Source organism: Labrus bergylta, chromosome 1, assembly GCF_963930695.1.
Source record: "Labrus bergylta chromosome 1, fLabBer1.1, whole genome shotgun sequence".
Taxonomy (NCBI): Eukaryota; Metazoa; Chordata; class Actinopteri; order Labriformes; family Labridae; genus Labrus; species Labrus bergylta.
In genome coordinates this window covers 14060697-14084780 of record NC_089195.1, presented here as the reverse complement: position 1 = coordinate 14084780, position 24084 = coordinate 14060697, and the positions used below count along the sequence as shown (strand labels likewise).

Below are 24084 nucleotides of genomic sequence, written 5' to 3'. Positions count from 1 at the left end.
AATTTAACCCCAAACAGACCAGCTGTGGTCTCTGTGGGGACGCATGGGATTTACATTTTGAGCACTTTTTATCAAAAATGTTTCTTAATTTATTTTCAGCAGTAGGACTCTAATTCAAGTCAAAACCACTCCTCTCTTGTCTCTTATGGGATCATGGTCGTGTAATTATGCCTGGACAGAAATTAAGATATTTAGCTAGCATGCATGCAGCTGAAACAGCTTCTGACCAGCAGCTGTGTGCCTTTTCTGCTTACCACCAAAGGTTTGGTTTTCATCAACTGTTGTGATTCCCCCTCATGTTGCAGAAAAAGGAGCGCTTGTTTACTTGGATTGTTTATTTCTTTCAACTTTTAACTTTTTTTACACCTGCGAAATTTAAACGCTTCAGACATGCCATGAAAGTGAAAGATTTTAACACTAACAGTCATCCATCAGACCCCTTGTTTCTGGATTCTTTATTGTCATGATAGGTTCAACAGTATTATCCAACCCGTCTCACATCGTCCACTCTGAGAATGAACTCCTACCAGAGTTTAAGTTCAGTCGAATGTGGTGTAACTTTACGTAATTAAAAGGAACAATAACCTGACTTTATGTAACAAAAGCAGAACAAAAGCCCTCCTCTTGAGTCATAATATCTGGAAAGCAGGTGAAGTGTCCATAACTCAGTGACATTTCGTCTCTGACTTCACCCAAAATGGTCAAATGAAGCTGAGTTATACTTCAAGTACTGTCTTGGCTCTCCTTTCTCCGCAGCTATTATGAGTTAGTGAGTCCCATTTAAATGCGGAGATGGGTTATTGATCGTCTCCAAAGCCTGAATGACTGACTGTTAGGTCAATTCCACCCCATGAGCGCAAGGTGAGCATGCTGAGACTGCTCAGAGTCAGACTGACACTAATGCACACGCCTGGGATGACACAGCAGGGGGGGGGGCAGTGCACACAGTTAATGTCACACACTTTCTACTCAATCACAGAGTCAAATGCATGGCAGTATCACCTGCACACAGCTCTTCATACATGGTTAGTTATCAGTATGCACACATGGCTTTCAGTGGATATGGTAACACACAGATTTAGCACACACACACACACACACACACACACACACACACACACACACACACACACACACACACACAATAACAAACTCAAAGCGGAGGTTGACCTTCAAAACCGACTCACAGACGTGACATTTTCAGGGACAATCGTGCAGTACTCCCTAAATTGTGTGCGACAGAACGATCAACTTTAAACTTCTTCACTATCTTAATTTGACCTCAGGGGTTGGACACATGCTCCATACAATTAACTTTTCATAGCTCACTTTGAATCATGTGTCTCCGGTTATTTCATCTGATTTAAGTACGTGAATGCACATCATCAGCTGTCTGAAGCAGTTGAAGAAGTGCAGGACATGACTTTGGACTACATTGAATCATCCTACGTCCTACATCAGGAAGTGTTCAAATGATGTTTCTGTGCTGAAGTTGCATAAACATGACTCTCTCTGAAGTTGATAGAGATTTCATGAGCAAGTACTTTGATAGAGTATTGTCAATTTAAGAAATGTCATCACAGTCACAGAAAGTCACTTTGAAGAAGGAAAAAAAGTAAATGCATTTTTAACGTTTGGAAAAAGCCATTGATTACACAGAGAATGATGATAAGAAATATGTCGAAATGAATTGTTTGTCAGCACTCATGGGGAAATATAAAGTAGCGCATACATGCACATATTCAAACACAAACAAATGAAAACATCCATGCGCTAGCACACAGTTTTTAAGCCGTGTTTACTTTGACCTATTTAGCTCAGTGACTTTAGCACAGAGAGGAGGGGGAGAATAGAGAGAGACGGTCAGACATCACGAGGTGTTAACGGTGAAGGACAGAGAACGAGGGGACGAGTGAGCACTATCGCTGAGGAGAGCAGGAATTCAAAGGTGACAGAGCGGCGTAATGATGCCCCTTTCCAGGAGAACATTTGAGGATATTAATGTGTCTGACACGGGCCATTTCCCGCTACGCCCTACTTGGCCCCCACTGCGCTGAGGCATGGGTGTCCTCTTTCATTTCGTTCCCTCCTCTGCAGCCTGAAACAGGGGTGATATGTCAAGATGATAAGAGTACATATTTAGACATGAATGAATGTGTCAGAGTATTGCTGAGCGTGTATTTATTACTAAGTGACTCATCTAACGGTAAGAAAAAGAATCAGAAAACGGTCAAAACTGAGCAGAACTGATTCAAAATTGTCAGGTAGACGATATAATTTGGTTTGCAGAAATGTGGCTAATGTTAGCTAACGTGCTAGCACCGCCAACCTTCAGACCTCCTTGCAGGTTCACATCCACTTGACTGTGCTGAATGTAGTTATGCATTGTCAAGTAGAAACAGCATAAATACATTTTCATCTCCATTTTCTAGATCAAATTCTGCCAAGCCGCACCGCTGCTACAGGATGCTATATGTTCACTGTGCTTACTTATATCTGGGTAGAAGAGCAGCAGAACAGGACCATTTATTAGAGCTACCGCCAGTCTATGATGACAGCCCCAGCTAGTGGAGGGCGGCTGCATGGCAGTTTGAGAACAACATTTGATGGGCACCAATGGACAACATATGAAAATATTAACTAATACCGATCAGTAATTCTGGTGAGTAGCGAGGTTGATGAAGTTTGACCGTTTAGTTGACTACACATGCACACCCCTAGCAGTGATTCAGTATGTTGTGCTTTCCAAATAAATGCAGGATCTTAACAGGCTGATAACTCTGAACAGTATATTTGTCATTGTCAGATAATTAGTCTCAGTTGTTTTGCTTCAGGCGTCATCATCCGAAACCGCATGCTTTAGCAGCTCCAATTTTAAACCCTTCACTGATTACTCAACACTAAGAACCAGCATTTTCTTTTCCAGATCAGAGCTATTAGTAGTGCTACAAACTCACTCCAGCTGGAGTTTGAGACGTGAGAAAAAGTCAGCGAGAAGAAGAAGAAGGTGGAGAAAGAAGGAAGTGAGAATGAAGAACTGCAAATGAGAGAGAAATGCAGAGAGAACGAACTAGAGAGGGTTTCTATCAGCTGAAAATGAAGCGGAGGTGGTACCTTTCTTAGTGTGTGCACATACATGTGCATTAGTACTGTACACATGCTTCATGTTTGCAGGAAGGCCCATCAACTGAGTACTTGACTTACCCCCAAACAGCCTGTCAAATGAATGTTTCCCCCAGGATACACAAACCACTTAAGGGAGATGTCGTCATTCACATGGTGGACTGATGAAAGACAGACAGAAGTTTAGATCAAAGATCTCATTAATAAGACTTTCACACTAGCAGAAAACTCCTGAAAGACTCCTGATATTTCCCCAAGGAGCTGCATATGTGGATACAAATCACCAAATATTTCACTCGGGCTTCACCCGGAGTTTCTCCCGTCAGACCCCCTAGTATTTTTTCCGCTGCAAGTCGGAGAGAGCTGATGTGAGAACGCTGCACAATATTCTCTGAAGAATTGACCTCGAGCCAACAGGAAAGTTTTCAAATTGGCCATGAACTAGAAAATACTTAAATTCATGACAAACTAAACAGAACATGACACAAGGGTGGTGGTCTCTCTATCTCTCCCAGCCGCTTGAACAACATGATTACAGTCATTTCTTAGTGAAAAAACTAAATGTCCTTGTCCTTGTCAGCAGGTAAATTTAATTTACTGTTCTGTGAAACAAGATTACAGCTAAAAGTTATTTTACACTGCAAAAAGCACAAGAACAGAATGTTGCTTTTTTTTGTTTTTGTATGGAGGACGAGGTTTGTAGGAGCAAAGGTTGGTACTTGTGTGCGTGCATGTGCGTGTGCGTGCGTGCGTGCGTGCGTGCGTGCGTGCGTGCGTGCGTGCGTGCGTGCGTGCGTGCGTGCGTGCGTGCGTGTGTGTGTGGCGAGGAGAGCCTTAAATAGCTTGCAGACTGTTCCACAACTGTCACGTAGCATTTGGCCTAACGAAGCGAATTGTCTGCAGCATTGCCCATGCACATACACACACAAGCTCCGGCAGATAAACACACACATACAGACACACACAAACGCAGCGTGTCCACGCCACACGCACACACACACACACACACACACAGACACTCACGGTGACTTAAAACATGCTGTGTCTCAACAAAGATATTTCGAGAAAATATCATCACAATGATATAAAGATGAATGTACACACAAACGCGCACACACACACACACACACACACACACAAACACGTGCGCTCTCCAGTGAATCAGCAGAGCTTTTACGTCCTGAGGCCTTCATACAATTAAGTGAAAAATAACACACAAGCAGTGCAGGGAGTCAGGCACAAGTTGTGTTTGTACGCTCACATCCTTTGCAGCCATGCAGAAGGAGAGAGCACTTTGTGTGTTTATCAGCCTCCTGCAAAACAACACACCAAACATGCACACATCTGCATTATAAATAAGTTGAGAGCTCCAGATTTAGATTCAACACGCTGGACGATTCAACACGAAGGTCACCGTGCCTCAAACTGTAAATGTCCACTGGTGTTGCTGCAGAGAGACGTCGGGGCGGGGCAAGGTCAGCCAGTCACAGCAGCGTCACATTAGCGCTGTGCTGTGCAGAACGGCCTGAAACTGATCCAAACAGTCGCCTTTTTCTGAACTGTAGTTGACCTTTCTGCTTTTCTCTTTTCCTTTGTTTTATTCTTCTCTCGCAACCTCACTGACACTGAATCCCCCTCCTCCCCCCTCCTCCCCCTTCCTCTGACTTTTAAGTCTCTCTCTTTTGTTCTTTAGCTCAAATAGTGACAGCTCACAGAAAACATGATGTTAGAATACAGCAGGAAATGTAACTGCATGTGTGGATTGGATTCTAAACATATTTTTGTTCAATACTTCCCCCTCTTCTTGCCAAGTTTCCACACTCCTGTTCTAGGGCGACGCCCCCTAGTGGTTGGGACCCCCTCTTTTTCTGAAATAATCATGCAAGTGGCCATGATTCACAGGGGCAAGAACTACAAAATAAAACAGGGAACACTAAACAATAAACCCAGGAATATCAACAGGAAAATACACATAGGAAACAGAAACTACAAAATAAAACAGATCAGGACAGGTCAGGATGAAGGTCATGGTGATTCCCTCAGGAAACTGGGATTTGATCAGGCAAGCTTGGAGATTTCACTTAGAGGTTTCCCTTACCATGATGTCTTTGACCCTGAGGCTAATTAAAAACATCCAAGACAGATAAGAGATGTGGCTTTTCCCTCGATGCATCTTCCTGCCTCCTTACCGAAGAGCCGAGGATTACGGCTGAGCACTTCTCACCTCCTCCAGGCAACGTTCTCTTTCATGCAGCGAGATCAGGATCAGGGGTCTTAAATACGTTTTCTCATGCATGTGTTAAACATATCAACACTGTGCTGTCACTCTCAGTTTGATGTTAATGCAACCTTTAGCTTAAGCCTCTTTCACACTTGCACTGTACTGCTGACAATGTTTCGGTGTTAGCCGCATGTGAGAAAATCTATTTTTCACCCGACTTTATCCGGATTTTATTCTTGCACTTTAACATTAATATGTTTATCTAGTCTGTCTGCAAACCCCCCCCAATGATGAGCAAAGTCTTTTCCCTGCTCCACTTTTCAGAAAATGTGTGCTCAAACAGGCCATTTGGAGATTTTCCCTTAATGACATCACAAATGGCAGTAACCCCTCCCCCAGGTGGGTGACACTCCCACAGCAATAGGACATGAAGCGAGACAGCCAGAGACACCCAAGCCCTTCCACAGAGGGGGTGTGGTCAGACACAGCTCATTTACATTTAAAGGTACAGACACAGAAACAGCCTGTTCTGATCAGGACTGAAATAGAGTTTATTGACATGATCAAATACAGGATCAGAGTGGATTTAGAACAAGAAACTTCACACACATGTTTTGAGGAGCTCTGAGACTTAAAGTTTAGAAAAACTAAAGTGATTCATTATGAATAGAGCAGTGTATGTATTCCGTCTAACTTACCACAAGTATTCATTCAGTGGAAATTTACAATCTCAGAAGGTGCAGAAGTGAGTAACATTTGTACAGTATTAACATATTTCTGTATGGAGAAGTTTCTCGTAAAAATAATCCATGTTGCACTGATACAGTTACACGATGGTTTCAGACCCATCACTGGGCCAACCGTACAGCAGAATACCAGTGAAAGTACAGAGGTTATGATCGCTGTCTGCCCACACCCAGGACTTGGCCTCCATGTGCCCATCCACCTGGTCTCCTTCCTGGAGAAGCAGCACCACCCCGTTGGAGCCGTTATCGGTGACGTCGGAGGCAGTTGGGTGTTCAGCAGTTCCCACTACAACCTCTCTGTTCTTGTCCAAGAGTAAAAAGCCCGGGTTTCCTCCATTAGCGTGAGAGTAGAGGGTGAAGTGGTAAACCCCGCTGACTGGAGCTGTGAACACTCCTGAAAAGGAAGTTCAGTTAAATGGCAAAATACGTCATTAAAGGAAGCCCAATCCATCAGCAGTTTACACATCTTGCCTCTTTCCATTACTCATTGTAAAATCACAGATCGGGGCACCAGCATTAAACCTTTGAGGGGTTCAATTTAGAAAGAAAAAAGGAGAAGTAATGGCGGAGCGTCAGTGCGGCGCTGCTGGGGAATCTCAACATAAAAAGTGCCAAGAAGCCCACATGTGGAAAACACAGAAGATCAGAGATTGAAAATTGTTACCTGTTGTGGGATCATAACTGTGTCCGATGTTGGTGATGACTTTTTTATAGACGAGAGTGGTCTCGGTGTTAAATAGCCCGATGTGCACTTGGTTTTCTTCCAGAGCGGCTGAGAAGGCCACTTTATCTTTCGAGGAAATCAAACATCCATTTTTCTTGAAGGCACAGTACCAGTATTTGTGTTTTCCAAATCACAAATGTGTTACCTTCAGTCATTGCTGTCTTCACCTCCTCCACGGCCTCAGCTGTCTGGTCAACCTTAACTTTCAGCTCATATTGTACACTTTGATTTGTCTCTAGTTTGGCTTCAAACTGTGTCATGAAAACGTATTAAATGCACTTTCTTTTGACGGATAATTTAGAAAAACTTCCTCTACTTGTAAAATACTAAACTAGTACGGATGTTGATTGATTTTACAGTTCAATAGTCATCTTTGGCTCGCCTTGATCAGCTGTTCTTGTGTTTCTCCCAGCTTTGCGTTCATCTCCTGGTTTAGATTTTCAGCCGCAGTCAGCCGAGCGTCTACATCTGGGTTTGAAAACAGCACGCACTAAGAAAACCAAGATATAAAATAATGATTCACTTATTTTAATTTTTCATAAAAATGGAAGCTGTACGTGAAATGTTCATCTTAACCTTGATTGGTTTTCTCCAGTGCTTCCATTTTGGTTTCAGTAACTCCAAGTCTTCTTCAGCTCTGATTGTGAAAACAATGAATTCTGCATGATTCTCCATTCAGTGCCATTTAAATCATGAATGTAATCAGAAGAGCTAAGAGAGAAAACTACTTTACTTGGTGTGAATAATTGACTCGTTTGTTGTGTTACCTTCACTCTCCGTCTCTAGTCGCTCCACTCGTGTGTTCTGGTCCTCCAGATTGCTGGCGTTGAGTCGGGCCTCCAGTTCTGCTCGGTAATGATGGGATATGGTTAAGATTGATTCAATCTTATAGTGCAGAACAGATGCACTATAGCATGGGTAACCTGCACATTTGTGGAGGCTCTGTTAATGCTGAACCACATACGGGTTTTGGAGCAACTTGTGCATCCAAATAGACATCTTCTGTTTCAGGGAAGGTCTTGTTTATTTCAACATGACGATGTCAAAAAACATTCTGCACATGCTACAACTGAATGGCTCTGTATTTAAAAAATCCAGGTGGTAAACTGGCCCCGCCTTTGAAAATGTTTGGAGCAGTATGAAGCATACAATAAGACAAAGAAGTGTTGAGAGGCTGAAATCCTACATTAAACAAAGATGGTAAAACATGGCACTTGAAAAATTACAGAAACTGCTCTCTTAAAGGCAGAATGTGCAATATTTTACACATAAATATATCAGAAATCAAGTCTATCCTGTCCTGTCTCAGGACGTTTGCGTCAGACAGGCGGCAGCCGAGCAGGACTCTGAGGTCTGCAGAGCTGTGAACACCTGCAGGGGGTCTGTGTGAGGCGGCTTTTAAGAGTTAGGGGAGCGTGTATGTCAGGCTTGTATGCTGTTGTGATGTAGTCGGACATTTGAAGTTCATGGAACATGTCCACCAGGCCGGGTCAAGAACAGAGGGACTGTGATAAGAGGCTATGACACGAAGAACATGGAAACAGAAACATGACAGGCATGTTCAATGTTTTAAAAGTGCAGACCTGACAGGTTTCATACTGGTCCTGTGTGCACAGTAAGAAGTATAACTGGTCCCAACATGCTGACCTGAGGGACGTCCCTTTGACACAGAATCTTCCATATTATTGACAGGCCTGCAGTCAGTTGCCACCCATTTATCGAGCGCTGTGGTGAACTTCTACGATTTAGTTTCATCCACAGGTCAGTGGTGATTCTCAAACAAAGTAGTACCCTGCTGGTGCTCTGTTGAGATGTGCTGCCTTGTAGAAAAGTGCTACCACAGCATGAAACGATATCAGACTTGATCTGTATCCCCAATCAAATAACGCTACCACAATTAAATACCTTTACATTAATTCACTGCTCAATCCATGTGCCTTGTTCAGAGAGACTGAGAGCAAGTTTTGGTACTCTGTGATTTAAGATTTCAGGGGAAGCGTATCTTGATCGACAATAATCTCCTAATCAAAAAATGCTCCCAGTGCAGAATAATTTTAAACTTTAAAACACTACAACTCATTTACATTGAAAGGAAACAGGGAGCATGTTCTGATACTAAGATTTTAGAGTAAGCATATATAGATGAATAGCCCGTAGCAGTATTTAATAGAACACCGGCTCTCAGATGACATCAGTCTGATAAGCTACACCTGTATGTTGAGCTGGTAGGTGGGAGCTCAAACCTGAGGTACTTTGTTGACATTTTAAATCAGTTTGACACAAAGTGCATTTCAGTTTTGGCTCGTCAACTGAGCGGTCTGGGAGACTTTTCCATCTCTGCAGAAGCTGGACCACGCTATGGCAACTCAATCACAGTGTGTGGGAAGGGACCAAATGGCACGTGATTTTTAAACAATGAATGCATTAATTTCTAACCTTAATTGTGATTCATGTGTTTGCACTGCCTCAGTCCCACTGGGACGTGACTTTAGCTCACGTTACCTTCAATCGAAATCTGACAATAGTTTCAGTTATCAGCCTCCTGCAGAGCGGAGGGGAATTCAATCTGCACAAATATCAATTTTTTTTGTTTTATTAATAAGACATTTAATTGATGACAGTTGATGTTGTTGCCATGACAATGTTATTAAGTGGTTATTTTTACACCGAAAAATGGGTACATCATAGACAGGCAATAGCAGAAGCATGCTGTATTTGAGGTTAAGCAGGCTAAGTTCAATGTAGCTTCATTATTTATATGTTTTGATGTTTTTATTGTAATGTTGAACTGGTAAATACTACAGAAAAGATTAGAGAGGATTCACAGCTGTTCACAGTTAAAGTGACATTTTAAGACACATTATAAGCTAGCTGAGGCACACGCTCGCCTTTGTGTGTGAGGGTAAACACGTGGATGAACTGGGCGTCCGGCCGGCTCCCATCAGCCCTCAGGACGGCTGCATGACAGCCGAGTACAGAGCTGGAGAAGTGTGTGTTTATCCGCCTGTGTGTGTTTGTGTGTGTGCATACAAGGGCTCCCAGAGGTCAGGTGTTCGACAGGAAAGGGCTTATCTTCAAGCATATATGAAGGAAATATCTAATTTCACGGTTTTTAACTTGTGTGTGCTGCATGAGGACCTGACCTGAGCATGCTCACATGGCTGCACAAACAGTGGTTTATACGAGAGAGGCTGCAGAGAAACATAGGGGTGTGAAGTGTTAAACGTGTGTCTTCTGGCTGCTGGGAATGGGGTCAAAGCGGGTGAACGGCTAACCTCGATCAAAGTCAGAGAAAGCCACAGGCTGTCCTTCTGTCATAAGAGGAAATGTCACATGTACACAGACATCCTAGTCGGGGGGTTTTCCACTCTTGTTGTCTTCATTTTTTCTGTAACCCTGTTGTAGAGGGTCTGGTGCTTTGCTCGAGGACACCTTGGAAGTACTTGGGAACCTCTCCAGAAACCAGACCCATTTCCATACTTTGGTCAGTACCAGGGCTTGAACTGGCAACCTAACCGGCCTAAATCACTTACTGTGTAGCCTGCCTAAAGCTCAAATCCCCCGCTCAGGAAGAAAACAGTGTTGACATTCTTCAAAACATTTGAACAAAAGGACTAAAACAGAAATGAAATATGAATGTAGGGAGAGCTTGTCCAAATGTTTAAGAAAGCTGTCAGATAAAGTTCCCTCCTCTGATGTTGTTTGTTCGTCAGCGTCTGAATCCAAATGTGTTCTCGTCCAGAGAGTGTGAACTGTGACAGAAATCTCCAGCCTCCCATCTCCTTATTGAACCATGACAGAAGTTATTGTTGCAGCTTCTTTTAAATAGTTTCTGATTCAGGGGTCTTTAAACAGCTGCAGTCACACCTTTACATTGAAACTATTCTCTGTCTGAGTCAAATCACTGGCTGACGAGCAGAGCAGGCTTTTTTTAGATTTTTTTTTCTAGCGTGAAACAGGATTTTCAAAGCTTCTGTCAAACTTTAAACCTATGTGTCTGCAGCCTTTTGTGGCAAAGCTGGCTTAGAGCACAATTTGTGAACAACCTTTGACCTTTATCTGGATATTTTTATCATTCAGAACCTATGAAACTATTTGTATAGATGAACATAAAGATGGAGGAGCAGGAGCGGAGTACTAGAGGGATATGCAGCCCTGACAGGAAAGGCATGATGAGGATGAAGGTTGAAATTTACGGTATGCTAAAGGTGTTGTGTGTTGGATTTAATCAAACTAAATTAAACAGAAGGCTTCCATACATCATGGCAAACAGAGTCGATATAATAAAAGGATAAGTGATGGATATTGTAATGGATGAATAATGTTCTGAATAATTAATGTTCAGCTCCAAAGAGGAGGTCATATGAATGTGGACTGAACTGTCTTTTTCAATTTGCCTGTACATGGTAGTTCACCAGTAAGAAGTCCCTGACAGGCTTATTATTTTAAATGTCTTTATGAAATTGAACATGCCAGTGGAAAAAAACCTTCTGTGTCACTTCCTGCTGCCTCGTATCACTCTGCAAAGCCCCGCCCACCAAATGACGGACCGATCATGCATGCCAGCCGTAATACGTCACTGCAGCCAGGTGCTGATGGTGCGTCTGGAGCACCTGGACTTTTCCGGGTGGACTGAGGTACTATTTGACCTACTATAGCAGCCAATGTGAGCAGCAGAAATGAGTAAATATATGTTTCTGAACGCACACACTATCACATGCGAGTGCCACTATCAGGGTTGGTTTATTGTGCTCAGCCAGGTGCCGTAGAATCCAGACCGCGGTTGGCCAAAAGTGATGACTCTGCGTCCCTCATGACGCACATAGCAACCGTCTACCTGCTGACACAGTCAATCAATCAATCATTATTTGTGTAGCGCCAATTCATAACAATTGTTATCTCGAGATGCTTTACAAAAGAGCATATGGGATAAGAAGCAGGAAGGGTTCCCTTTGTATTCCTCATGTTCCTGTTGTCCACACTTCCTCCCCACTGAGGTGGAGGTCAGAGCAGGCCGTGCATTAATGAGGACTGCGGTGGTTGTGGGGACGATACAGTTTGATTGTGGTGGCTGGGCGTCAGGTGGTGGTTGGTTCAATCATGATGATGACTTGTGACATTGTGTAGGCTAGTGCATCTCTGCAGAACACAATGTCATTATAATCCAGTTTTATGAAACAATCACCATTTTCATATGATTACTGTTTTTTGCGATTTGGATATTGCACTCAGTCATATTGCAGTTTTTATTGTTTTGCAGTAACTGTATAGGACAGTTAGCTGACACAGTTAGATGGTTCATGTGGACAGGTTGGCCTGGGATGGAGTCAAATTCCTGACTGCAAACTCTCTGTTCCATCAGCTTATTATGACAGATTCAGAGGAGCATAACACTGACAGAAGATCGAATATACATCCCCCAAAAAAGTTGTCTAGTTATGTGCAAGCTGACTCTGATTGGTTGTTTGATCCTTTGTGTGTTCTGTTTATCTAAATGAGTGTTGACTCTTTTACTCGCTATGGTCTAAACTTCAGCTCCATCTCTCTCCTCTCCTCCACAGATCATTGCATATCAGCCGTACGGACGCTCTGTAGACTGGTGGGCGTACGGAGTTCTGCTCTATGAAATGCTGGCAGGGCAGGTGAGTCGTGTACACACACACACACACACACACACACACACACACACACACACACACACACACACACACACACACACACACACACTCACACACAAACAACCTCCCTACACACACAGTTTCACCCTTTATGTAATAACCTGTTACAGGTTATGTAGTACAATACACAGGCTGCTCACATCTACATTATTCCCACCTTGAAATTGCTCTGCCGGGGCCTGAATGTACTCAGCCGGTTCTTCCTGAAAACTTTCACTCCAATACTTCTAACACACACTGACCCACAAACATAGAAATCCTCCTTCTAGGTCAAACCCTTTCAGCAGGACTTATGTTTGACCTATGTGCCCTCCTGCAAATGTAGGCGTGCATGCATATATGTATCCTTATATCCTGCAAGAAATGTCTGCTCAACATGTAGCCCTCCTTGTGTCACACTCGTCTTCATACATATTTACTAAATATTAACTCAGGCTGCTCAACACATTGCACTGGTATCGTTATCGCAGTGGGAGCGTTTGCAATAAATACAAATCAAGGTTTGAAGTAATCCCAATAAAAATAGATAAATAAGTAAATGATCCTATCAGTGAGAACATAAATAAACCGTGGCACACTGAAATATTAATTTAACTTTATTGTGAGTGAATTGTGATTTAAAGTGCGTCCTTCATTCCTGCTTAACTTAAAAGTAACAAATTAGTATACCATATCATAACCTATAATGTCTGCACTTAAGTTGCATTGTGGGTAATAAAGACACCAATGTCTTCCTTTTTTCTGCTGCAGGCGTATCAATCTCAGACCAAATAAGAATAAAAATACAAAAAGCTCATGCAGGCTCCACCACATATCAATCGTTCTCTTCCTCAGACTGTTTAGTGCTTTGCCACCAAAGTAACTACCAGTCTGCAGAGTACATATAGCATATTTTTGCTCAGAACTACTCCCATCCATATTTTATGTGACCAGCGTTCTATTCGGGAAGCCTCCTTTTTTTTTTCTGTTTCTTTTGTTTTTATTCCTGGCTGCAGCTCGGTGCTCTGCCAGAGGACATGAGTCGATTTTGTGGACAAAACTCTTCATGTACTGAAGAATCTATCAATACTGTGTTGGCTCGTAAAGAGGAGCTGCTTTTGGAATCACATATAGAAGTGAAGACAAGCAGGACATGCAACTTTCTCTGTGTGAACACTGTGAAAAAAGATCCTTCTTCACATGAACTCCAAGCTTGAAATGTGTTGTTCCCTCACCAGCTTCAAGTCGAGTTTGACATTTTCTCACTGGGAACTGAGCTTTAACTCTGTAGGTGTTAGACAAAGTGATTAACAGCACTCTGCAGAATCAGCCTTTTTTTGTTGGCAAGATTCTTGATGAGTGAAACATTTGAGAATTTGCCACCACTTAACCATGTACGGGACAAAATCAGAAAATATGTAAGAGGCACAGCATCGTTTACAGAGGGCGCCAAAATCCACACAAACTAATAGTTCCTAACTGAAGCTATTAAAGGTCACATGCAAAATACACTTCACCGTGTTGTGAACACACTATGTGTCCCTAGTCTGTCTACAAACCCCCCAAGTGATGAGAAAAGTCCATCCTCTCTGTCTTTTGCCTGCTCCACTTTTCTGAAAATGTGTGCTCAAACACGCCATTTGGAGATTTTCCCTTCATGACATCACAACATCCCCCAGGTGGTTGACACTCCCACAGCTAGGTGTTTGTTCTGCCCTCTGAGTCTGCCTTCTCACTGTAAACAATAGGACATGGAGCGAGAAAGCCTGAGACACCCGAGCCCTTCAGAGCCCAGAGCCCTAAAACCACATTGTTGTTGGAGTTAGAGCCGAAACAGAACATGTTACGTATAAAGAGAACAAAACAAAGCAAGAGATCAAATCTCCATATTGAAATCTTCATCCTTTAAAAAAATAGAAAGACTCCAAAAATCCTCCCTATCAGATGATTCTAATCCAATGACTCATTCATAACTTTATGACCTGATCTATTTTTAATATGACCCCCATTTCAAAAGGGCGACAGTTAAGTGAAAGTACAAGTAAACACAATCTCCTCTACAGCACAGCAACATGTCTGAGCATGTTTCTCCTTCCCAGATGAATTAAGAGCAAGTTTCTGCTGTTGGAACATTAACAAAAGTTTAAACCTCCTCAGACGCTCTCCGTCCTCGTCTCTCCCTGCCTTGTGTGAAATCAAGTAAAGAGGGCATGACGCAGGAAAAGGCTATCTCTACCCCAAGGGGCCAGTGGAGTGGAAATGAGGAATAATTCATTTTATGGACTGTCAAAACAGCCACATTATGGTTACTGATGATAACCACCCAGTGAGGAGGGGAAGAAGCTGGGTCATGCCATCCATTTGCCCTGCAAGGTCCTTCTGTGAAACGTGTTTCCACAAATTCTGCACGGCTCCTGAAAGGTTTCTATTTGTTTAAATGTTGTCTGATGTTCTAGCCTTACTCTCCAATTTAGAATCATGTTGTGAAGACAACAAACATACAGCGTCCATGTTTATTCAACAGGGAAACAGTTCTTATTTAATATATAAGGAGAGTTTAAAATTGACTAAACAAAAAGGTAACTCCACCACGGTTAGTTGTTAACACAAGCGATTCACATAAAGTGAATGAACAAGCAACTCAAGAATATTTCAGCAGCTGCCTGCCTAACATTTTCTAGAATATGTGAAAAGGGTGATATTTAACTCTCAGCAGTAAGAAGCCGTCAAGATCACAGCGACAACGTATTCATCCCTGATGTGATAATGGCTGAAACACTAACGGCTGTCTCCACGTCTTGTTCTTCCTCCCTCAGCCTCCGTTCGATGGAGAGGATGAAGACGAGCTGTTCCAGTCCATAATGGAGCACAACGTGTCCTACCCCAAGTCCCTGTCCAAAGAGGCCGTCTCCATCTGCAAAGGGGTGAGTGCATGTTCTTAATGATACAACAGTTCTGACCGAGTACTCTGATTGGTCAGGAGGCCGGTACCAGGTGTTCTGTTAGGTCACATTACAGCAGACATAGTTAGTCCTGACTAATGGAGGTGGTACCTCTGATCACAAAACATACTCTTATTTAACTCGCTGCATGCTCAATTAATCATTCAGCGCAGCCGAGTTTAAACTCTACTAATATATTAGGTGTTGCACCAGCTGAGGTAGTTCCAACCTAGGCAGAAGTTACACCTTAAATCTAACCCCTAAAGCTCCTAGTAGGTGTGAAGTCCTCTGTAAAGACTTATTAAACCTTCTTTTCTCACCTTGAGTGTAATTCCTGTAAATTATAATTTTAGACTTTCTGTCTTTCTCGGTCTTCACTGGCGCTGGAATAATCTCACCTCTTGTAAAAGAGTGTACTGGTTTAACTTAAGAGAGGAAACAAGGAGACTGCTGTAAAGTTTCCCCCCCCCAGAGTTTGACATAACATGAATGAAGTTGAGCTCCATTTACTGTAAAAGCATGAAGTCAAGACGCAAAAAGACCGTCTGAGAACTCACAAGATCTCTGCTGTCTCCTCACTCACAACCTGTGTCTGTTAGAGTTCAATTATTAAAACACTGAAGGGAAACCTCTGAGCTCATCCAATATCGCCCCTGTAAGTCCCAGTAGCTCCATGCGCCTGGTGTTTTGAAGGTCTGTTTTTAATAGCTTGTTGACAATTTGAAGTTTATCCTCCTTGAAGTTCAAAATATTTCAGATGCTAAGAAGAGAAACGACAGTGGAAGAATTTGTATTTAAATGATCCATATGTTCAATGGTCAGTGAAAAATCTGATTCATGACAGTCAGGCGTCTTTCTAACAACTAAACCCTTATCGGTTTAACCTGAAGTTAAATTCAGTGACTCTTCTAGAGGTAAGAGAACACCCAGAAAACTGTCCAAATCCAGCACAATGTATATTCAAATTGTCTGCAAGTAAATTATGTAATTTGGTTCACTGAGTGTGGCTAATGTTAGCATTGCTAGCACCACCAGCCTTCAGTCTTTCTTGCAGCTTAACGTCCACATGCCTGTGTTACATGTGGTTATGCATTGCTCCGGTCGGTATGCCAGTTTCACCTGACATGGCCTATTGAATCTCTGCTCTTGATCTAAATACTGCCAAACCATGCTGCTCTGCCAAGATGCTGTCAGTCACTGTGCTTGTTTACATCCGGGCAGTAGAACCAGAAGAGAAGGCTCTTTAGCCGGAGCTACAGCCAGTCCGTGTTGTGTTTATACAACATACATTGTATTATCTCACGCTGTTAACAGGAGGGCTGTGCTCCAAAAATTGATTTGGCAATATATCGTCATGTGCTCGTTGAAAATACTTGTATGGATGCAGATGTTACAGAATCGATTCGGCTGCAAAGCTGTGATGACAGTTTTGAAAGACAATTGCCCGATGGTGCAGCTCACATTAACACCATGACCATCACTCTGGGGTTAAAATATTTGATTGCATCTTGAGGATCTCTGAGGCTCTGAGTTGAAGTGTTTTAAGTTGAAGGATCCTTAATATGCCTTTGCTGTTATTTTCAACAATAAAGAACAGCTGCTGTAGTGAAGTCTGTGTAGGACATTGTCATTATCAAAAATCAACATATATCGCCTTATGTATCGTATCATGGGGTTGTTGGAAATACCCAGCCCTAGGCAGCCTTCAGCTCATGACCTTAAAAAAAAGATAATGACACCCAAATCATAAAACATGCATACTATCCTATAAACCTTGAAACGCTGACAGAAGTTACAGAAGCACACTTTTGTTAATGTGTGAGCAAGGAATTAAATCGTGATAGTGGTCGTTTGATTTCTGATCAAAAGCAACTCGACCGGCTGTGCTGTATCACAGTATTTGTCCTCGTCCCGTCCTTCCCTCCACCTGTTTCCCTTCATGCTCTTGTTTCTCTCTCCCGTCCTTATTCTTCTATCTTTGGCGTCCTAGCTGTTTGTGCGCACATGTCTGGGTTATCACACTGAGTCCCTATCTCAACCCTTCTATCTATCGCTTGGCATGGCTGCAGCTCTCGCTCTTACTGGCTACATAACGCTCGTCAGCAGTCTGACCCACAAAACTGAGAGAAGAGAAGAAGAGAGGTACCAAACAGATGAAGAGAGGAGAGAGAAGCAGGGTGTGACATAAGTCATATCGACATATAAGTATAACAACTATAAATCAGATGTGAGCTCACATACATAGAACGGTGGAGTCGGTTCAGATTCTCTCTCTATTATTAGCGAGCCTGTGTTTACAGTACAGTTCATTACATTTAAGTAGGTCGCAGTGTAGATGCACATCTATCAGCGTAATGGGATGCCACCTAAAGGTCGTCCTTTTGAATGCTGTGGTAGTTCATTATGATTACTGGGAGAGAATAAAGGTGGGACGAGATCTAAAAATAAACGTTTGTTAGTCCCAATTTCACTTGTAGTTAGATATCTCTGTCTTGTCTGGTAAATACATCGAGACAGGCGAGGTTTCTGATGTTTTTAGGAGAGGAAGTACATTGCAGGAAAATTCAGTGCTGCCCTTGATTAGGAGTTTCACCTCAGTAACATCGTGTTCTCAGACTGTATCTAACAAACTTATTTTAAGGGCTGATAATGACATGTATGTGTGTTTTATAAGCCTTTGCGTCCTGAATCAGTCCGTCTTACCTGGACTGACTCCCTGCTGACTCAGACCCCATCTGTTCCCCCCCTCTGTCTCTCGCTCTCTCTCTCTCTGTCTCCCTCCTAACTCTTCCCCTCCTCTCTCGCCCCGTCACATCTAATGATTCGTTGCTCTCAGCGGAAACAGCAGGGTAACTTTGAGGTTATGCACACCTCTATGAGCACATGCAACTGAACCTTTTGCTGGCAGTATAGCACGGCCGAGGCGTCGAGATCCCAACAGTTTTGCAGAAAAAGTGAATGTTCTTCATGAAATGTCGACACCATGTTTTCCATCTTTAGGACTAAATGTCGCATTCATGCAAAGGAGTTCAAGTGCCCAAGTCAAAAAAAAAAGAAACACAGAATACTTGCGTGTGAGTGGTTTCATTTGAATGGTGACAGGCGTCCAGTGTTTGCAGCAGAATGATTCCTCGCCGTCACTGACAGTCCTGTGAACAGACAGAAAACTGTAAATTACTTTTTCTCACTCGTCGCCAGCTGTTTGAAACCCAAGTGTCAAAGGAGCTGCGGGAAAGCTGGCCTGCTGAAACTCTCAAGTTGAAATTCAACACTGACTCCTAATTGAGCCTTTTGTCTTCTTTTATATGAAGTCATCTCTTAAGTTATCTGAGCAATAGATCGTCTTATCGTGCACATGTGATATTTTTCATTTACTTCCATCTGTAATCTCTGAATCCATCGAAAGTCATCGTTTTCACTGTCTGATAGACGATATATGCCTCTGGGAGCGGATGTTCATTTCGCAATAATTCAGGTGAAACTAGCAGTTAGCATTGAAGGATTTCCAGGCAAGACTTCCTCTTCCATCCGGCGTTTACATCAGCAACATAAACATCGTCATCCTTTGGTCCATAACATCCTGGAGCGGCTCCTGTTCATCTTTTGAGTCTCAGCTCAGTTCAACGGTAGAATTACATTTACACAGCGGCTTCAATCCGACTCACTTTAACAGTATGAGCCCCCCCGCCCCCCCCACCACTCCAAACAAACAAGATTCTCATAATTTACTTGCAATTAATGGCATTCAGATTAGCCGAAATAACAACATCATGACATCGTGATGCAGATTTGTGAAAAGCTTTGTCGGGTCTGTTTTTGTTGTTTGATGAATGGAGGTCTTATCAATCGCTTCTAATGTGTTTCAGGTAGTCAGGTAAACGTTGATTGGCTTTTTTCAGGATGGGAAAACATTTTGTTCAGTAAAAATGTGTTGTATCACATGTGAGACAACACAGATGTCAACGTCATATCTATGTCTGATTGAAAAATAAGATTTATTCAAGTTTAGTGCGTTTAGCCTGACTGACAGGCTGCTTTAAGGCATCGTGTTCTTGCCTTCAGTCGGAGGCTGTGGTATGAAAGCTGATTACTGATCGTCCCTCTGTGTTAGAATTATAAAACATACAGAGCGTGAGAGCTAAACATGTCATTCAGGAGATCTGCTGTAAGGTGGCTGAGCTGCGTGTGGAGGTGTGCATCACAGATTAGGGATTTAAATGGCAGGCTGCGGTCTCGCCTGTGTGTGTGCTTGTCTTTATATTGATGCATGTATGTACTTAAACTTTGGGTGCTGCCTGGCTCTGCACACGAGAGCAGAGCCAGGCAGCCGGTGTGTGGCAGCATTTCAACGAGCGAGAGTCAAACAAAGCCGCATTTCCATTTCATATTCTGGAGCATGAATAAGTTATTTTGTCCTTGGACTGACAATAGAGGAACAAACAACGAGTCTCTCAGCCCATCTCCGTCTTCTTTTTCTTATTTACTTCTCAGAGGTCGGAGTACCAATGCAACATACTGATTTATTGCTAATGGTATAGCTGGTTCAGTTCGATTTACACGCTAGCTGTTTACTCCTGCAGACTTAAACGTTCTTCACCTGGTGTTTTTCCAGGCAGTAAAGCGCTGGCAGTGCTCGAGAGTGTTTACATGAAGCGTTTGTGCGCAGAGAAGGAAAGCGCTGCACGCCCGTCCTGTCTCTATGACAACAGTCTGTTGACAACAGACGCACTATGACCGACACCGCTCCATTGCTTTTTACTGCATGAGGACAACAGCGCTTTTCTGAAAAGTTGAAAGATTTTCATCTTGAGGGCTCGGAGCAGCCGCGTAAAAAAGGCCGAGCGCCAAGAAATGAGACTCTGGCCACTGGGCATTCCCTCCAGGCAGCTGCTCTCTACTCATTGAAAACAATTGAAAAAAGACGCTGCCGCTCAGAAAAAAAAAACGCTTGGTGGACATGGAGCCTTATGCAATCAGCAGGAATATCAAGGCTTTTATATTCTAATTTCATCATGAACTAATGATTGGAGGGTTTTCTGACAGCCACAAATACCAGATCATCTACTTCTCAATAAAGAAGGTGCATTAACACAACCTTTAGGGTTCAATTTTCCTCTGCTGGTGTCTAAACTAAACACTCGGCCCTCCTGTGTGCCGTGCAAAAGAAAGTTGCATTGGACGTCTTAACAGAATGAAAAAGCAGAGGGAGAGAAACACAATAACAATGATATCACTCTTGCTGAGACCCATCTGTTTGGCTGTCATTTACTGACCTAGAAAGAGATGGAATCATGACACAACCGATGAGTGAAGGAAAACAGAGCGAGAGTTTTTAATAATGCAGTAACACTGACCACTTTTTACAGAGCGATAAATTCCCCATGCTGATGTTCTGCAAAGTTACATTATTCCTTCTTACTTTAGAAACTGGCAAACAATGAAAATGCATTTCTCTTCTCTAACATCATAGATTGTATCAAACATGGACGTGGTCTCAAGCTCGGCGTACACTGAGAAAGTTGTGTTGGAATGTCAACTCATTGTCCGACACCGAAGCTCTAGTATGATGTGCTCGCACTGTACGACCTGATTGTTGGGCACGACCTGAGAGCTCACACTGAACGAGTTAAATCAGGACGGATCGTTCACAATCAGTCAATAGAAAACTCCCACACACAGAGGTTGAAGTCAGATCTGTGTGTTTTCAGTTGTCTCAAACAGGCTACACACCGACAAAGACGATCTTACTCTCTCTCTCTCTCTCTCTCTCTCTCTCAATCAGCCTCACCGATAAACACAACGTCCTCATTAACTCACATAGCTACGTTCACTGCCTGGTACTAAGAAAGATTTCAGGGGGCGCAGGATGGCTTAGAGGTAATATATCGCCCTAGTATCTGAGGCTGTTGTCCTCCAAGCAGGCTGTCCAGCTTCGAGTCTGATCAGCGGCTCCTTTCCTGCATGTCATTCCTCATTTTCCCGCCCTGCTTTTCTGCTCTATCCACCGTCCTTCCTAAGCTAAGAGTTAGCGGTACATTCACAGGTGTTAGGGGGCGTGGCTGAGTTGACTGACAGGTGGACTCGTTGTAGATGTTTACAAGAAGGCTCCACATCTTTGCCAGTTTCTAGGTTGTTTGAAAGTTAGCTGATAATCCAATATGGCAACTTCCATCGTTGGGCTTCAAAACGACTAATGAGTGTACGTCCATGTCTTATAAAGTCTATGACTGAAACCTTCACCAGTGAGAAAAAAGAGAAAATCTTGTATAATCCGAGTACAAGAGGATTTAACGCTGTGGTGCATGTGCAATGTTTATTCTCTTTTTTATTTCTCTTACTCTGAGCAGCTGATGACCAAACACCCGTCCAAGCGTCTGGGCTGCGGCACCGAGGGAGAGCGGGACATCAGAGAACACGCCTTCTTCAGACGCATCGACTGGGAACGCCTCCAGAACCGAGAGATCCAGCCGCCTTTCAAGCCCAAAGTGGTAAGAACTGTGCACATTTACTCTCTCACACTCGTCAACGAGTATGTTAATGATGTTTTCATCGTGTCATTAAGAGCGAAGCAGCTTTGTATAATCGCTGTAACCAAGGTCGTGGTGATAAGTCACTTCCTCGTACAAGTTTAGCTCTCTTTGACAAAAGGCCACATCTCCAATTACACAACATGAATGATGCTGCTTTCGTCATCTTTTGAGTGCTTGGTGGAAAACTACACCCAATGATTTTATAATATACATCTACTTCCATTTGCATAATGGGAGAAGATGAACGTGCATAGAAGTTAGCCTTTGGTTTGGAGTCAATCGTTCTCTCTTGAGTAAATCTCGTGCTTCCTTTTCATCCAGAAAACAGAAATGGAGCGTTGGGGTTAAAATGTCACTGCTTGGCTCGCGGGTAGTTAGGACACTCCGATAAGAAACAATTGAATCAGGATGATTTTGTTGCTGATTCTCGCTAACGTCGCGTGCTGTTAGGACAGACTGTTATGAGTCCAGTATTAATGTGGTATAGCATAATTGATCAGTATAGACTTAATAGATTTAGTTTTTCATACAGTACACCCACACATGCAACACAATAAGGATGAACAAGAAAGTGAAAGAACTTTCTGAAGTGCATGCATCCAGACAAATGAGCACAGATGTGTTCATCACTACAAAACTCCTCCGTCATCGTAAGACGTGTTGTGCCCCTCTTCGCTCCCTCAGGAAGTTTGTGTCCTCGATGTGTTTGTTTACAGACTTTAACCCGGAGCCGTCAGTCTGAGAAGTTACGCAACAATACTTCAGCAGCAGCTGCCCTTAAGTCTGTATTGTTTTGTTCCCAAACTTTTCAGCTCCTGGCCCCCAAAAATAAGGTTTGCCAGAAACTGGGAACCTCCACGGTCCCTGGAGGAAGTTAAGACGCGTACACGGACGCGCACACACACTAATAGTCCTCTCCAAACACTGGAAACACAAAAAGAACGACACAGAAGAATACAGCAGCCTAAACACAGTTATTGTAAGAAGGCTAGATGTAGAATAGAAGTAATTTTCATGTATAGACTTTAGCAAAAACACACACACACAGAGAGAGACTCACACAAACATAAAACAATAAGCCTACTTCATTATTAAATATTCTTAAAGATGAAAATATTCTTCAAACACACTCTGTCTGCATGCTCAGTGGCGTTTCTAGAGCCTGTTGGGGCCCTATGCAAAAATCAATTGGGGGGCCTTCCAACCCACGTTCAGCAGGGCAACAAGAATGAGTAATGTCAGATGAGGCCCCCTTAGGGAGGTTTCCTAGCGTCATTGCAAAATTTGCACATTTGAGGCTGCTGCTGTGCCTGTGCCAAGCAGTTGCCTGTTGACGAGCAGCGCCCCTGTGCATGCTAAGGGTTGCAACAGAAGCCAAACCATTCCTGTTCCTGTCGGGATACTTTTTTTTATAATCTTTATTTTATCAGATACCCTAAAATAAATGTCCAACATGAACATGAAAATTCCCCCCTAAATGTTTTTTTGGAACAAAGCAGAGGACGTTTGACTTCATAAAGAGCTGTCTCACTTCGGTTGAGGATTTCAGTTTTTTTCGACTTTGAGAGTCATCGTCTTCAGTGTTACTCCCTCATGGTTATGCAATCGAAGCCAGTTGATGGACAACACAGTGGGTCATTTCAGGACAGGTTGTGTATCAAAGTCATCACAACTGGCCCCAAGGCTTTTTCAAAAACACATCGTCATTAATAATTCTCGAGAGGTGTGTTTAAAATGTAATGACAGGAGAAAGTTCTGGTGAAAGATAAATGAAAGAGACGGTTTGTCTCACTCTGGAAGTTTTTAATGGTGTAGCTGTGAAAGTGCATTTTAATGCAGTCAGGGTGGCAGCTCAAGTATGAAAAAAAAACAATCAACAGTAAAATCAGGTAAGTGATTTTTTTTTTAATTCAGTAAGGTAAAGCACACACCGTCGGACGGAGCAGAACTACGGTGCAGACGAAACGTGACACCCACGGACGCTGTGGGGTCTCGGTGAAAGAGGGCGATCATAGTTTTTCATTAAAACTTAAATGATGAGTATATTTTGACATCATAATGACAAACTACACAAAGAGGCATTCGCTAGGACTTTCTCCGTTTTTAACAGCTGCTGTAACTCAGATATCTGTGGTCACTCT

General features: G+C 42.8%; 1 protein-coding gene across 2 annotated transcripts in view; it reads left to right on the top strand.

Annotated features, from left to right (window-relative positions):
• The window catches only part of prkcaa (protein kinase C, alpha, a), a 159809-nt gene that overhangs the window by 117270 nt on the left and 18455 nt on the right, over positions 1–24084 (top strand). For both annotated transcript variants that reach the window (XM_065954545.1, XM_020640661.3), the window contains 3 exons: positions 12376–12456; positions 15288–15395; positions 21761–21901. In XM_065954545.1, the coding sequence (XP_065810617.1) occupies positions 12376–12456; positions 15288–15395; positions 21761–21901 (330 nt within the window). The remainder of the gene's footprint in view (positions 1–12375; positions 12457–15287; positions 15396–21760; positions 21902–24084) is intronic.